Source organism: Geotrypetes seraphini, chromosome 2 (genome assembly GCF_902459505.1).
Source record: "Geotrypetes seraphini chromosome 2, aGeoSer1.1, whole genome shotgun sequence".
NCBI lineage: Eukaryota > Metazoa > Chordata > Amphibia > Gymnophiona > Dermophiidae > Geotrypetes > Geotrypetes seraphini.
In genome coordinates, this window is record NC_047085.1 from 427,818,425 (window position 1) to 427,833,379 (window position 14,955).

Consider the following 14,955-nt stretch of genomic DNA (forward strand, 5'->3'; position numbering starts at 1 on the left):
CACAAGCTTGCCCTCATTTCAAAGAATAAAAATAAAAATAAAAAAATTATGGGAGATGTCAGCCTAGAGGCCTCTGGGAGATTATATCAATCTGACCCTGGCATGGGAAGGCAGATAGACCCTTAGTGCAGGGAAACTGTTTCAAGTAGCCCTGATTGATATATTTTAAGTTTCAAGTAGCCCTGCTTGAATCATGGCTAGCTAAAAGGTGTTAATGTCTGATTAAGAGGGTGCTTAGGACAAGGGTGCACAGATCAAGCCAGAGACTTAATCCCATCAGGTTTCTCACCCTCCTTTGTTAATTAAATTAACCATTGTCTCAAACAGTTTACAAATTCTAAACAGAAAGATACTGGGAGATACAATATTTTCTCTATTCAGAATAAGATTCCAAGGTATAAAAGCCTGCTCTCTGCTCTATCAAGGGACCCTCTCTCTTTTCCTATCAAGCTATCAGGAGAGGGGTCTTCAACTCCTCTCTCTCTTTCTATCTAACTACCTCTTGGCTCTTTGCTTGGCACTCTGGTTCTGTCTTGGCTCCCCTTCTCTCGGTCTATCCTTCCCTTTATCTATGGAACACGAAGCTTCCTAGAACTACAAGCTTCTATGTCCCTCTTTACCTCTGACCTCTGTAAGGCAGTGAGACTGCTTGCTCTCTGCTTAAGTGTAATGCTCTCTGCTTAATTGTAATGCTTATAAATATTACTTTTCTGTAAGACTATTTCTATAATATATTCTTTATATAATCACCCCTGGCTGTGCTTCTTATTTGATTCTATCCCTAATGAAACTTCTGTGAAGGAACTGAACCTGGGACCTGGCGTTTGTCAGTACGCCTTTCACTTAACCCCTACCACCTAATATTGTGGGGGCCACTTTCAAACTGACAATAAGTATGACGGAGTTATGATGGTCCAGGTGGTTAATGATATTAGTAAGAAGGCCAATGAGCGAGAGTTTAGCATGATGTTTTCTGAAACCAGTTTGATTTGGATGAAAGGCATTGGTGTTTTCCATGAAGTCGGAAATTTGGTTGAAGACAACCTTCTCAGTGATTTTAGCTAAGAAGGGGATATTAGAAATGGGACGATAATTTTTATCACCATACTCAGTTGCCAGTTGTTTAAGATGTGTTACATTTTGAGATAATGATGCCAGCATATTATAGATGCTGTTCCATCTCGTTGGAACAGCCTGTTTAAGGCTAGTCTCAAGCCTGTGGTGCATTCTTGAATGTTTGACATGTGTGACAACGTCTTTTACGAGCTTTATCAGCCCACTTACATCAGGACCAGGAGAACCATCAGAACCATCATCATGCTTCAGTCCATGAACCAACACAAGATTCAAATTGTGACCTGTGCATGAGATCCACTGTTGATCCTTGAATAAGCCTTAACATTATCGGTAATATAGATATTGATATTGTCATGACAGCAAGCCCCAAACTCTTCAAAGCAGAGTTCTAGTGGCAAGAATTCTTGAGTGAAGATGAAAATTGACATCTACATAGTGTGCAGTTACTGTTAGGTATGATATTCCAGTTCCATCTTCAGTCCACAGATTAGTTGTAATACCAAATTTGCCATCCCCATCAGCACCTTTTACAAAACCGTAGCGCGTTTTTTAGCACTGGCTGTGGCAGCGACAGCTCCAATACTCATAGGAATTCTATGAGTGTCAGAGCTGTTACTGCTGCAGTCGGTGCTATAAAAAGCACTACAGTTTTATAAAAGGTGGGGGGGAGGGTTAATTTGCTAATGCAACACATCAGATAATGCTGCTTTTTGTTTTTCAGCAATAGCCCAAAAAATGCACTAGGTCTTATTTTTGGGGTAGGTCTTTTTTTTCATGTACAATGATCACCTCTCCCTTCCTCTCCTCCATCCCAATTCTTCCTCTTTCCTTTCTCTCCCCCACATGTGCAGCATCTTTCCTCCCCTCTCACCCATCCCCTTGTGCCTTCCCTCTGCAGCATCTTTCTATCCCTCCCTCCCATCCCTCATGCCACAGAACCCTTGCCCAGCTTCTATTCTTCCCGCCCATCCCTCGTGCAGCAGAACCCTTTGCCCAGCTTCTATCCCTCCCTCCCATCCCTCGTGCAGCAGGGCCCCTGCTGACCCTTCCATCCTTCCATTTCTCCCTTCCATTTGAACCCTACCTACCACAAGCCCTACATACCGTATATACTTGAATATAAGTTGATCTGAATATAAGTCGAGACCCCCATCCCCCCCAAAAGGAAGAAAACTGGTTGACTCGAATATAAGCCGGGCGGCTTAATATTCAAGTGTCCTGCCCCATCAAGCTCTGCACCCAGCCCCCTTCCTTCCTCCCCTCCTCCCCTGTCAGGCTCTGCGCCCAGCACCCTTCCATCCTCCCCTCCCCTGTCAGGCATTAAACCCTACTGTGGCTTTGTAAAAGGACCCCAAAGTTTGGCTTGATATTAATTTGGGAATTTGTTGTAGGGGAAAATACCCTCCAGGGTTTCAAGACTAAGCTGGTCAAGTTCCTGCTAAACTTGGACGTACGCAGGTGAGGCTGGACTCATTTAGAGCACTGGTCTTTGACCTGGGGGCCGCCGAGTGAGCAGACTGTTGGGCAGGATGGACCACTGGTCTGACCCAGCAGCGGCAATTCTTATGTTCATAATACTAATGAAGAAGAAAAATCTTTATTGGATCAATGAGGAATGTATTATTTATGTATTCTAATGTGGGCACATGCCTATTTTAATTGTACATTTATTGAACAAATAAAGTATGATAAATACAACAAACAAGTATTTGCATTTAATATTTTACAAAAAATAACCCCAATCCTTCGAGCTCTCCGAACCTAAAAACACTAGGGGGTAGGGGAAAGCAGGCAAGCAGAAGAGAAAGTGGGTCCACAGTGGTAGTTTTTTAAAAAAAAATTTTAAAAAGGCATTTTTTAAATTTGATTCCCTCCCACCACCTAAGATCTTTCTTTTTTTTCTAAGAATAAGACTTACAACTTGTAGAGTAGAGCCACCACAGCCCACACACTCCAGCTCCTTACCGTCTGCTTGCCACTGCCACTGCACACTCACTCTGGCTCCTTCCCTTCTCATTGCTGCCGTTGCAACAGCTTTCGATCTCACTTCGGCCCCGACTCCTGTTCACTGTTCTGCTCTCCGACTCAGCTCCGGCTCGTTGTCCTTGCTGTTGCAGCCTGCCTACTCACTCGAGTTCAGCTCTTTCTCCTCCTCATTGCCACTGGCTTGCTGCCACAACTAAACACGACAAAACGGCTTGTTGCCACAGGATATTAAATGTGTGTGGTGGGTGAAAGCAATTGGGCCCTTGTCGAGGAGGAGGAAGAGTTGAAGTGAACACAAGATCAATCGGGTCCTCTCTTATAGGAGGACTAATCGGGTCCTCTGTTAAAGGAGGAGTGGAGGTGAGGCGGAGGTAGAAGGAGGACAGTGAGCCTAGTGCCGGTATCACTGGAGGTAAGAGGGCTCTGCAAATCTACAGGGAGTAGTGGCAAGCAGCCGCTTTGATTTTTAACCTCAGGAACAAAGCTTTTTACCACTCCCGCGGGCAATTAAAAGTTTTTCCCCTGCATCCGTGGTGATGCCCATTCAAATTTTACTGTTGATGTGGTTTACCATTGCATCCTATTCCCATGTCATTCTTTAGTTGTGACCTCGACGTTTGGGTGGAATGCCAAGAGAGAGAGGGTAAATGATGAGGTGACCTAGAGTGACACCGCATTTAATGTGTAGGCATGTCAGCAGAAGAGGCCACGGAGAAGGCCGGTAGCGCCCCAGTATAGGATGCATCGATGTAGGTTGTAGTATGCTAGAAAGCTCCTGCTGCATTAGCTGCTTAAGTTGGTCCTGAACCAATCTAGCAATCTAACTGCTGCCTTGCTCTGAAATAACCAAGTACAGAAGCTAAGAAGTGAGACACCTCCTTTAGTTTTCTTCCTAAATTCTAGTTCACTCAGTTGTTCCCTTTCACCTTATTGATTCTTCAAATGGCTACAGTAGCCTAATGGCTAGGACATCTGGCTGTTAAGTAGGGAAGCACTCTTAAGAAAACTGATATAGATATTAAGGTACACCAACAAATGAGTGCAGGACAATTGCGCTCCGACAAAAGTGCCCCAACAATTGCGTGCAGGGACAAGTGCACACAGGACGATTCCTCAGGGTAAGGTTTATATCATGATTAGGGTTGCCAAAATCATGATATAAACCTTACCTTAACACTTGATAGCAAGTGAATTTTTAAAGTGTAATGGGGGGGTGGTCCCTCCTCAAAAAAGAGGGTTATTTTGTAACCCTCAAAAAGACACAAAAATATCCACTGCCGTACTTGTCCTGCGCTTTTGTCAGAGCGCAATTGCCCTGCGCTCATTTGACGGGTCACCAGATATTAAAAATAAAACAGTAGGGGGGGGCGCTGTTGAGCCCGATGAAGATGGCTGACTGAACATTCAGCTCCAGCAACCCTGATCATATTTTTTCTTCTCTGGCTGCTCTATTCTGGTGATTGCTATCTCCATCCAGATCCATCCGCACTTTTATATCATGGCTACCACCTCAAAAGGTAAAAGGCACAAACCTGACCCTCTATCTCCAGCAAAATCATCAACATCGGAGGCACCTGATAAAATGGAGGCTCCCTCCATGTCTGATTTATGGAATGCCATCAAAACGGTGCAGGACTTGATGACAGACACTAAAGATGCTATTTCTGAACTTAAAGATGACATTGCAACTATCCATACTGATTTGACTATTTTTAAGTCTAAAATAGCCGACTTGGAAATCAAAACAGCAACTGCAGATGCTAACATTAAAGCCTTACAGGGCCATGTGAAACGCACACTGGCCCTAGAAAAGGAAATGGAAGATGCGAGTAATCGCTCACGCCGGAATAATCTACGACTTTTGGGGGTCCCGGAGGGTCAGGAGGGTAATAACATGGTGGCATTTTTGGAGTCCTTCATCCCCAAACTATTGGATCTTCAATTTAAACATACCTTCGAAATCGAGCATGCTCACCGCACACCATCTTCCCGAATGCCATGTGACCGCCGACCACGACCTATTGTCATGAGGATCCTCCGGTATCCGCAGGTCATTGAGATCCAGCAAAAGGCACGATCCGCGGCGCCTGTGCTCCACGAGGGCAACAAGATCTTGTTCCTGCCTGATCTTCATAAAAATACAGTGAAAGCCCGCCAGCAGCTTCTTGCCTTCAGACCGCAGCTAAAGCAGATGGGTGCCCGTTTCGGCCTGTTTTATCCGGCGCGAATGCGGGTCACACATCTTAATCAAACAAAAGATTACTCCGATCCCGAGCTCCTGGCCGCCTTTATAGAAGAACACTCACCGACACCGATAGACTCTGTGTGAGGCTTGACTCCCTTGTGCCTGTTGCCATGGTTACACACTGATTTTTACAGAGACTTTGAGTAACCTTAGGAAGATTTCAATGTGCTGCTGCCTTGCTGTGCTTTTGACCCCTTACTTTCGGCTTGGTTTCTACCCTTTCTCTCCTTATCTCCTACAAATCCTTTCTTGCACGGTAAGGAGCCTCACTCCTATATTTGGATTGCTCAGGTCTGTTCTCTCTATCAGTTTGTTTCCAGCGTGCTGCTTTGCTTGTTCATAAAAGTGTTTATTTCACTGTGTTTCTGACTCACATGTTTTAACTGGCTGCTTTTAATCAACCATTGTTTCTTTTAGGATGTTTACTTAGCTCTCACAATTAACCCTCTTGACCCTGCTGCTTATAAAATTCATAGAGCTCACCCAGGGCTTTTTTTTTACATAATCTATCTACACTGGTTGCTGGTGTGGATTTCTGCTTGGCTATCTTTTTCCTGCTACTCCAGCCTTCCACAGCTAGTGCCTTTTGCCTTGTGCAATGGGCCTTCCTCTCACCATACCAGGTATGTCTCATTGCTATATATGCTTTTACTTTATTTGCATAATTGGGTTTACTTCTGCTTTTGCTTCCTCATTGACACTACATACAGCTCAATTCTTTTACCTCTTGATATCCAACACTAATCTAGATGCTCTAAAGCTCATGCAGATTATTTTATATTTTGTACAATGTCCTTATCTATAACCTCTTTAAATGTCAAAGGTCTTAACAATATGATCAAGAAGCGTAAAATATTATCTTATATTGATGATCTTAAATCTGATATCATTCTCCTACAAGAGACTCATCTCAATGACTCAGACTCAGCCAAGTTCATTAAACAGGGATTTTGCCCTCCTGTATTCTCTCCTGCATTGAATGGGAAGAATGGTGTCCTTACTTTAATAAGACAACACCCGTCCATTTCCCTTATTGCCAGCTCTCATGATACATATGGAAGATGGGTAAGTACCAAACTATCAATCTCCAATCGCAACCTGCGAATTATTAATATCTATGCACCAAATTTGGATTCCCCAGATTTCTTTCATAATTTAGCTAATCATATTTTACAGGACCCTGACACTCCTGTCATTGTTGGAGGAGACTTCAACCTTATCCTTGATCCATTGAAAGATAGAAAATCACATGCCATATATAAAAAACCTAAATCATGGTATGCCCTACATGATATTTTATCTCAGCTACAATTGACTGACCCCTGGAGGCTTCACCATAATGACTCTGACCAATATACCTTTTTTTCTGCCCCTCATTCCACCTATTCCAGGATTGATTATTTTCTAACCAGCTCCTCTCTCTTGCAATATATCACCGCTTCTCATATCCACTCCATTACAGTTTCTGACCATGCTGCTATCTCTATCACATGCTCTCATTTTTCTCTCTCACCTCGTAGCAAACAATGGAGGTTCAATTCCTCACTTCTGGCTGAGGCCCAGTTTTCAGACTGCATAACAGCTGCTATAGAAGAATTCTTTCAATTCAATATCCCCTCACACACCAACTGGACTAATACCTGGGATGCTTTCAAAGCTTACATACGGGGCACTATTATTCAGTTCACTACACGCCTTCACTCTTCTCGGAAACAATCACGACTGGATCTAGAAACCCGTATTCGTGAAGCTGAATCTCGCCACACTTCCGATATTTCTGATATTACAGCCTTGACGAACCTGCGCAACCTTAGACTCCAATACAATTCTTTGTTGAGCTCATCTGCTGCTAAATCGGTGTTCGCCCAATCTTCTACTTACTATGCGGACAATAATAAACCAGGTCATTTACTTGCGAATTACCTTAAAAAATCCCAGGATAAATCCACAATATCTTCTATCAAAGATGCAAATGATCAATTCCTCACGGACCCTACTGGCATTTCTTCCGCCTTTTATGATTTTTATCAGCATCTCTATTCCTCTGAAACCTCTCCCTCTGATGCCCATCTCAAATCGTTTCTATCTTTCCCTCACCCTTCTTTATCACCATTAGAGTCTACTTCACTTATCTCTGACTTTACTACCCAAGAAATTACAGATGCCGTTAATTCCATGTCCCCTAATAAATCTCCGGGACCGGACGGCCTTACCGTTGAATTCTACAAAGCCTTTCTTCCTACCCTACTACCTTTCATCTTATCGTTTTTTCAGTCTCTCTGTGTTCAGGGCTGCTCCACAGGCTCTTTTACAGAAGCTACACTCATTGTTTTCCCCAAACCAGGTAAGGATCCTTCCGATGTTAAAAACTACCGTCCCATCTCCCTAATCAATGTCGATGCAAAACTTTTTGCCAAAATTCTTGCTTCTCGATTACAGGTTGTTCTTCCTTCTCTCATCTCATCTGATCAATCAGGCTTTCTGAACAATAGGTATTCCTCCAATAACACCCGCTTACTTTCTCACATTATACAACATGCCTCATCTCACTCCGACCGCCTACTGATCCTAGCCCTTGATGCTGAAAAAGCATTTGATCGTCTTGAATGGCATTTTCTTTTTCATATCCTCCGTTGGTATGGTTTTCTCAAATCTTTTATATCTATGATTGAAGTTCTCTACTCCCACCCAACGACTCGGATCATGATCAATGGAAATCTTTCTAAACCCTTCTTTCCATCCCGTGGTACGAGACAGGGATGTCCTCTTTCCCCATTACTTTTTAATCTCGCCCTAGAACCACTCTTAGCTGCCTTTAGATTTGATTCTAGGATTGAAGGGTTTCAATCAGACCCCTTCTCAGTAAAACTTTCGGCGTATGCCGACGATATTCTTCTATATGTCACGCCTGAATCCCTAATATACGTACTTGAACAAATTAATCACTATTCTACCATCTCTGGATATAAATTAAATGTCACTAAATCTGAAATTCTTCCGCTTAACTGTATTGACGTTCAATCTGAATCTTCTAAATACGGGTTTATATGGTCCCCTACTAAGATTAAATATCTAGGCTTATATTTTGGATCCTCGCTTGACTCCACCTTAAGACTCAATTCTGACTTTATCTTTTCTATTATTCGCTCTTGCACTTCCAGATGGTCCCCTTTGAATCTATCCTGGTGGGGCAGACTTTCTACCATAAAAATGATGATCATGCCCAAGATCAATTATATACTAAGCATGCTCCCTTGCCTCTTCCCCCATTCTATATACTCAAGAATTGAACACCTTCTCTCGTCATTCCTTTGGCAAAACAAACAACCTCGCATAGCATTGTGTAAATTGAAGTGTTCTAAACTAGAAGGCGGAGTCAACTTTCCCAGTTTTCGGGAATATCACTATGCTTTCTTGTTATCTCAAGGCTCCATTTGGCTGACTCATTGCTCCTCAAACACAATACCCGTATGGCTGTCATTAGAACACTCGATTGTAGACCCCTACATTCTACAGCATGCTCCTGCCATTCCTCTTCCTCCACTAGCCAAACAAAATCCAATTTTGCTTAACACATGGCAGGCGCTTCATCGCATAGACTCCCTTTCAGAAAAAAAACTGGGTGAATCGATACTAGCTCCGATTTGGCACAATCCCAAACTAAAGATTGATAATGCAGTTGTGGCCTGGAAAACCTGGCATCGTCAGGGAATGTGGAACTTATCACATCTTATCATAAACGACAATTGGATTACCTTCTCCGATATTATGGCAAAATTTAATATCCCCACTTCTCAATACTTTAGATGGGTACAACTACACCATTGTCTTGCTACGAAACTTTCTTCTCCTTCTTCTCTTCATACTAACTCTGACTTACACTCCAAGATTTTTGCCTTTTCAGCCTCCAGGGGTCAATCTTCCAATTGGTATAAACTTATTCAATCTAAATGTTTTCCTGCACTCCCAATTTCCAAAACCAAATGGAATCAGATGTTGAAGTCTCCTATCACTGATGGAGTCTGGACTACTATGTGGACCAAACTCTTTAAATCCCTTCACTCTGCCTCTCATAGACAAACAGCAATCTTCCTTTACCATCGAGCCTTCTGGACTCCCACCAAAACAGCTAAAGTCATGAGATCCTCGGACAATCTATGCTGGACCTGCAAGTCCTTTGAAGGATCCTTACGTCATATGCTATATGATTGCCCCCATTTGCAGATCTTCTGGACATCTATCTGGCAGATGATTACCAAAATTTTTTCTCTTAATGACCCCTTATCTTTTGATATCATAATTCAGGGATCCCTAGCTCTTTCCACACCTCTCTCTATGTATCATGACCGCCTTCTAACCCTTTTGTTATTTCTTGCTTTTCAAATAATATTACAAAATTGGAAAGACTTTACAAAAATTGACTTCAACCAATGGTGGAATTCTGTATGTCTCCATAATAAATATGAACGCCACATGGCGGATCGTTGTAACGCTTCGCTTTCCTATACTAAAACTTGGTCGATTATGCTGGACTTTTGTGGTATGGACCTTTGACTGTACACTTACGTGATCTTTTTGTCTTACTCATGGTGATCTTCAATATGTTTATTATGAGCACTAATTTGATTGCTGTATTTGCCGATTTGATAATTATATGATTGACTTCGTATGACTATAATCAGACATGTTTATTTTTGACATAGTATGCACATGTCACACATCATTTTATATTTCGTATCTCTTTTATATTCATGCTCATTATTGATAGTTGATGTAGTCCTATTTACCTGCTGTATTGTATTATTGATTATTCTTTATAACCCACCCTCCATTGTTATGCAATGTGATATACTTGTTGGTGTCCTTCTCTTTCGATTTCTTCCGTAGTTTTCGGAAGCTTATCTTACTTTTCTGTAACTCTATTGTTTATAAAATCAATAAAATTACTGGAACTAAAAAAAAATAAAATAAAACAGTAAAAAGGAACATCTCTTTACCTTATAATTTCTTTCTTTTGCCCTCCAAAAGCTATTACAGTCCTGATTGCTGACAGAACCTCTTCTGCCACGGCTCCAGCTTTAGCATAAGCAGTCAGTTCTTTATTAGTGAAAGCTGTCAGAATCTAAGGAAAACAAAAAATTCAGATCACTTTTTCTGAAATAATTTGATAAGGATCTCTTATTTCACTGATGACTTTCTTGTCCAAGAGGTTTCTTCTTAGGCTTGCAGCCTGCTGCTTTTCCCATCATGTGTAAAGGTGTTACAAAACTTTCCTTGCCAGTTGCATCAGTGACCCTATGAACAATGAGATCCTTCTTACTGTGTGATAAAACCCTTCTTGTATGTTATCTTCCACAACACTTTTTACATAATATGGACTATATATGTGACAAATAATGTGGGATAACACCAGAATCACATGCTACTTATTAGCAAATAGAGGGCTGAATGAATAAAATCAAATCGAAGTGTGTTATATATCTAAAAAAATATGCATTGGGAGTTACCTTTTAAAAACCGCATTTTCATAAAAGTCATGAGCTCTCTGTTTCTTGTTCTTTCTACTCCTTCCTTCTGGCTCACATTCCTATGAGTGTGCTGAGGTTCAAGGGAGCAGTTCTTGGGCACTTATGAGGAGAAATGAGGTGGGAATGCAACAGAATCCCATAAGGAGGATCTGGATATTAAGACTAGAGGCTAAGTTTGGAAAAAAGGGAGGTTAGCCCTCAAGGAGGCAATTCAGTAACAAGGCACCTACAATTAGTTGCCCATAGGTGTCTGGTAGGACTGTATTCTATGAAGAAATATAGGCAACTACTTTCCTTTATTAAACAGTGGGTATATATATATATATATATATATATATATATATATATACATATATATACTAGTGTTTAAGCCCGTTACATTAACATTACAGGTGCTAGTACAGCCTCCTTCCCTCACATGTCCCCTATTTTCAGCCCCAGCTAAAAATCCATTTTTACCCCTTCTCCCATCTTTTCCCTTTCAGCTTCCAGCACCAGCCCCCTTTTCTCACCAGTAGCATTTCCCTCCCCCCACCACTTCCCTGTGCAGCAGCAGCAGCAGCAGCATTTCCCTCCCCCCACCACTTCCCTGTGCAGCAGCAGCATTTCCCTCCCCCCACCCCACTTCCCTGTGCAGCAGCATTCCCTCCCCCTCCACTTCCCTGTGCAGTAGCATTTTTGTTTGTTTCTGGCCAGCTCCCTTACAGTCCCTTGCTGAAGTTATTTTTGAGTTTAAAGCTGTCGCGGCGGCTCCTCTCACGATCCGCGGCTGCGTCGGAAGCCTTCTCTCTGATGTGACGTCAGACAGGCTTCTGACGCAGGTGCAGCTCGTGAGAGAAACCGCGGTGGCGGTGGCTTTGAACTTAAAAATAACTTCGGGAAGGGATTGTAAGGGAGCCCAGACCGCGGGCCTCGCTGTGTTAGAGTGAGGGCGGGAAGGGGGAGTCGCCTGGTGCAGCTAAAGCGAAGGGCTTGGAATGGACATCACCGAAGTCAGCCAGGATGCACAGCCTACCTTTAAATCTCAACAACAGAACCCCAAGCGCACATGCGAACGCCTACCTGCCGGAGACCTACAGTTCACGGAAAACGGAACACACAAGTAAGAGTGCGCATGTGCACTTAGGGTTTTATTATATTAGATACCTAATATTTAGATGTGAGCATTCTGACCAGCCACAGAGATGGTATATTAACAACTAAATACTACACATATGAACATAGTTTACAGTATTTTATATATTACCCATCCAATATGCAGCACTATTTATTAATAACTTTATTTTTGTATATCGCAATACCACAAGCAGTTCAGAGCGGTTTACAGAGGAAGAGACTGTATACAGACAGTTATGTTACAAAAAATACTTTCAAATTACATTAGCATGTCAAGATTAGTCAAGATTTAACCGGCGCTTCTTTTGGTTGAAGAGATGCCGACACATTTACAATTATCCCCTGAGGAAGGCGATGTTTTCGCCGAAACTCAGATCCTAGTCGGGACTCCGCCTTTGGGCATTTTGCTTGATTTTTATCCTTGATACAAACTGCTAATAAAGGATCTCTGACCACTTGGTTAGATTTGACATCTCCGGTGCCTCTTTTTGTTTGGATTTTGGCATCTGAACATGCTGCCACATCTAGGCGATAATGTTTGGAAAAAGTATGCACTGAAGTCCAAGTTGCCGCCCTACAAATTTCCTCAAGCAAGAAACACAGACTCCACCCATGAAAATCACCATCACTCTTGTGGAATGGGCCTTAAAAGTAACTGGAAACTGCTTACCAGAAAGAAGATAAACAGATACAATAGCTTCCTGAATCTATTGCGCAACTGTAACCTTGGAGTTGGCATTATCTTTGCTCTGACATGAGAAAAGGCCAAAATTCATTAGTGAATTGGAGATACTACAGAATGATTCTGCAGACATCAAGGAACCCAAGGACCAAAACTCCTGCCCATAATCTTCCTCCCTAAAGGAAGACAGAAAAGTGATTTAGATGAAAAAAGGAACAGTATGAATGGACATGCCCATCACTGAAAAATAAAGACATAGATCTCTCCATGACAATGCCTACAACTCAGACACTCTGTGAGCTGAAGTTAAAGCAACAAGGAATACCATCTTGATAGTGATATTTTTGATCATAGTAGAAGTTCAATGGGAGCCTTTTGCAGTGCCTATAGCCAGTGGCGTACCAAGGAGGGGACGGTCCACCCCGGGTGCAGCCTTAGGAGGGGTGCACAGCTGGACAGGTCCGGAAAATTCCTGGGCTGCGACAGCACTCAGCGACATCGGCACCCCCCCCCCCGCGACGGCACTCAGCGGCATCATAGAAACATAGAATATGACGGCCGGAAAGGGCTATAGCCCATCAAGTCTGCCCACCCTCAGACTTTATCCCACTAGAGATCCCACATGCATATCCCATTTCTTTTTAAAATCTAGCAAGCTGCTGGCGTTAATCACCTGAAGTGAAAGTCCATTCCAATGATCGACCACCCTTTTGGTGAAGAAATACTTCCTGGCGTCACCATGAAATTGCCCGCCTTGGATTTTCAGCGGATGACCTCTTGTGGTTGAAGGTCCTTTAAGAAGGAAGATATTGTCTTCCACCTCGATGCGGCCCGTGATATATTTAAACGTCTCAATCATGTACCCCCCTCTCTCTACGTTCCTCGAGCGAGTATAGCTGCAATTTATTCAGTCTTTCCTCATATGGGAGGTTCCTGAGTCCCGAGACCATCCTGGTGGCCATTCGTTGAACCGACTCAATTCTCCGCACATCTTTTTGATAATGTGGTCTCCAGAATTGAACACAATATTCCAGCTGAGGTCTCACCATGGATCTGTACAAAGGCATTATGATTTCAGGGCTCCGGCTGACGAAACCTCTACGGATGCATCTCACCATTTGTCTGGCCTTGGATGCAGCTTTCTCCACCTGATTGGCAGTTTTCATGTCTTCACTAATGATCACTCCCAAATCACGTTCTGCCCTAGTCCTAGCTAAGGTCTCACCATTTAGAGTGTAAGATCTGCACGGGTTGCTGCTGCCAAGGTGCATGACCTTACATTTTTTAGCATTGAAGCCTAGCTGCTAAGTCAAGGACCAATGTTCCAATAAGAGCAGGTCCTGCTCCATACTGTCGGGCGAAGTACTGTTACCTACTATGTTGCATAGTTTGGCGGTGTCGGCGAATAATGTTATTTTACCTTGAAGCCCCTGAGTCAGGTCTCTTATGTATATGTTGAAAAGGATCGGTCCCAAGACCGAGCCCTGTGGCACTCCACTGGTCACCTCCAATGTATTGGAGGGGTACCGTTAACCACTACCCTCTGGAGTCTGCCGCTTAACCAGTTATTGACCCAGGTCATCAATGTTGCTCCTAATCCCATCGATGTCATCTTGTTCAACAATCTGCAGTGCGGGACGCTATCAAAAGCTTTGCTGAAGTCCAAGTACATGACGTCCAGAGACTCCTCCATATCCAGTTTCCTTGTAACCCAGTCAAAGAAGCCGATTAGATTGGATTGGCAGGACCTTCCCTTTGTGAATCCATGCTGGTGGGGATCCTGTAGATTCTCCTCAATCAGGATTGTATCTAATTTGTGTTTAATAAGTCTTTCCATGAGTTTACTTACTATTGAGGTGAGACTCACCGCTCTGTAATTCACAGCCTCCGTCCTGCAACCCTTTTTGTGCAGTGGAATGATGTTAGCCGTTTTCCAGTCCAAGGGGACTTTTCCGGTACTCAGGGAAATATTGAAGAGCACGGATAGCGGTTCCGCTAGGACATCACACAATTCCCTAAGAATCCTGGGGTGTAGATTGTCCGGTCCCATGGCTTTGTTCACCTTGAGTCTTGATAGTTTGCAGTAGATGCTGCTGGGTGTAAACTTGAAATTTTGAAACAGCTGAGGACTGGTCCCCGGCGCCTCGCAGGTAAAGACTGAGCAAAAGTATTCATTTAGTAGTTTGGCTTTATCATAATCCGATTCTGCATAATCCCCGTCTGTTTTCCTGAGGCGTACTATCCCATCTGTATTTCGTTTCCTGTCGCTAATGTATCTGAAGAAGGATTTATCCCCTTTTTAATGTTTTTCGCTAGATGTT

General features: G+C 42.9%; 1 protein-coding gene across 1 annotated transcript in view; it reads right to left on the bottom strand.

Annotated features, from left to right (window-relative positions):
* The window catches only part of ABCB1 (ATP binding cassette subfamily B member 1), a 356,266-nt gene that overhangs the window by 204,204 nt on the left and 137,107 nt on the right, over window positions 1–14,955 (bottom strand). The window contains exon 8 of the mRNA XM_033931220.1: window positions 10,306–10,430. Coding sequence (XP_033787111.1) covers window positions 10,306–10,430 — 125 coding nt within the window. The remainder of the gene's footprint in view (window positions 1–10,305; window positions 10,431–14,955) is intronic.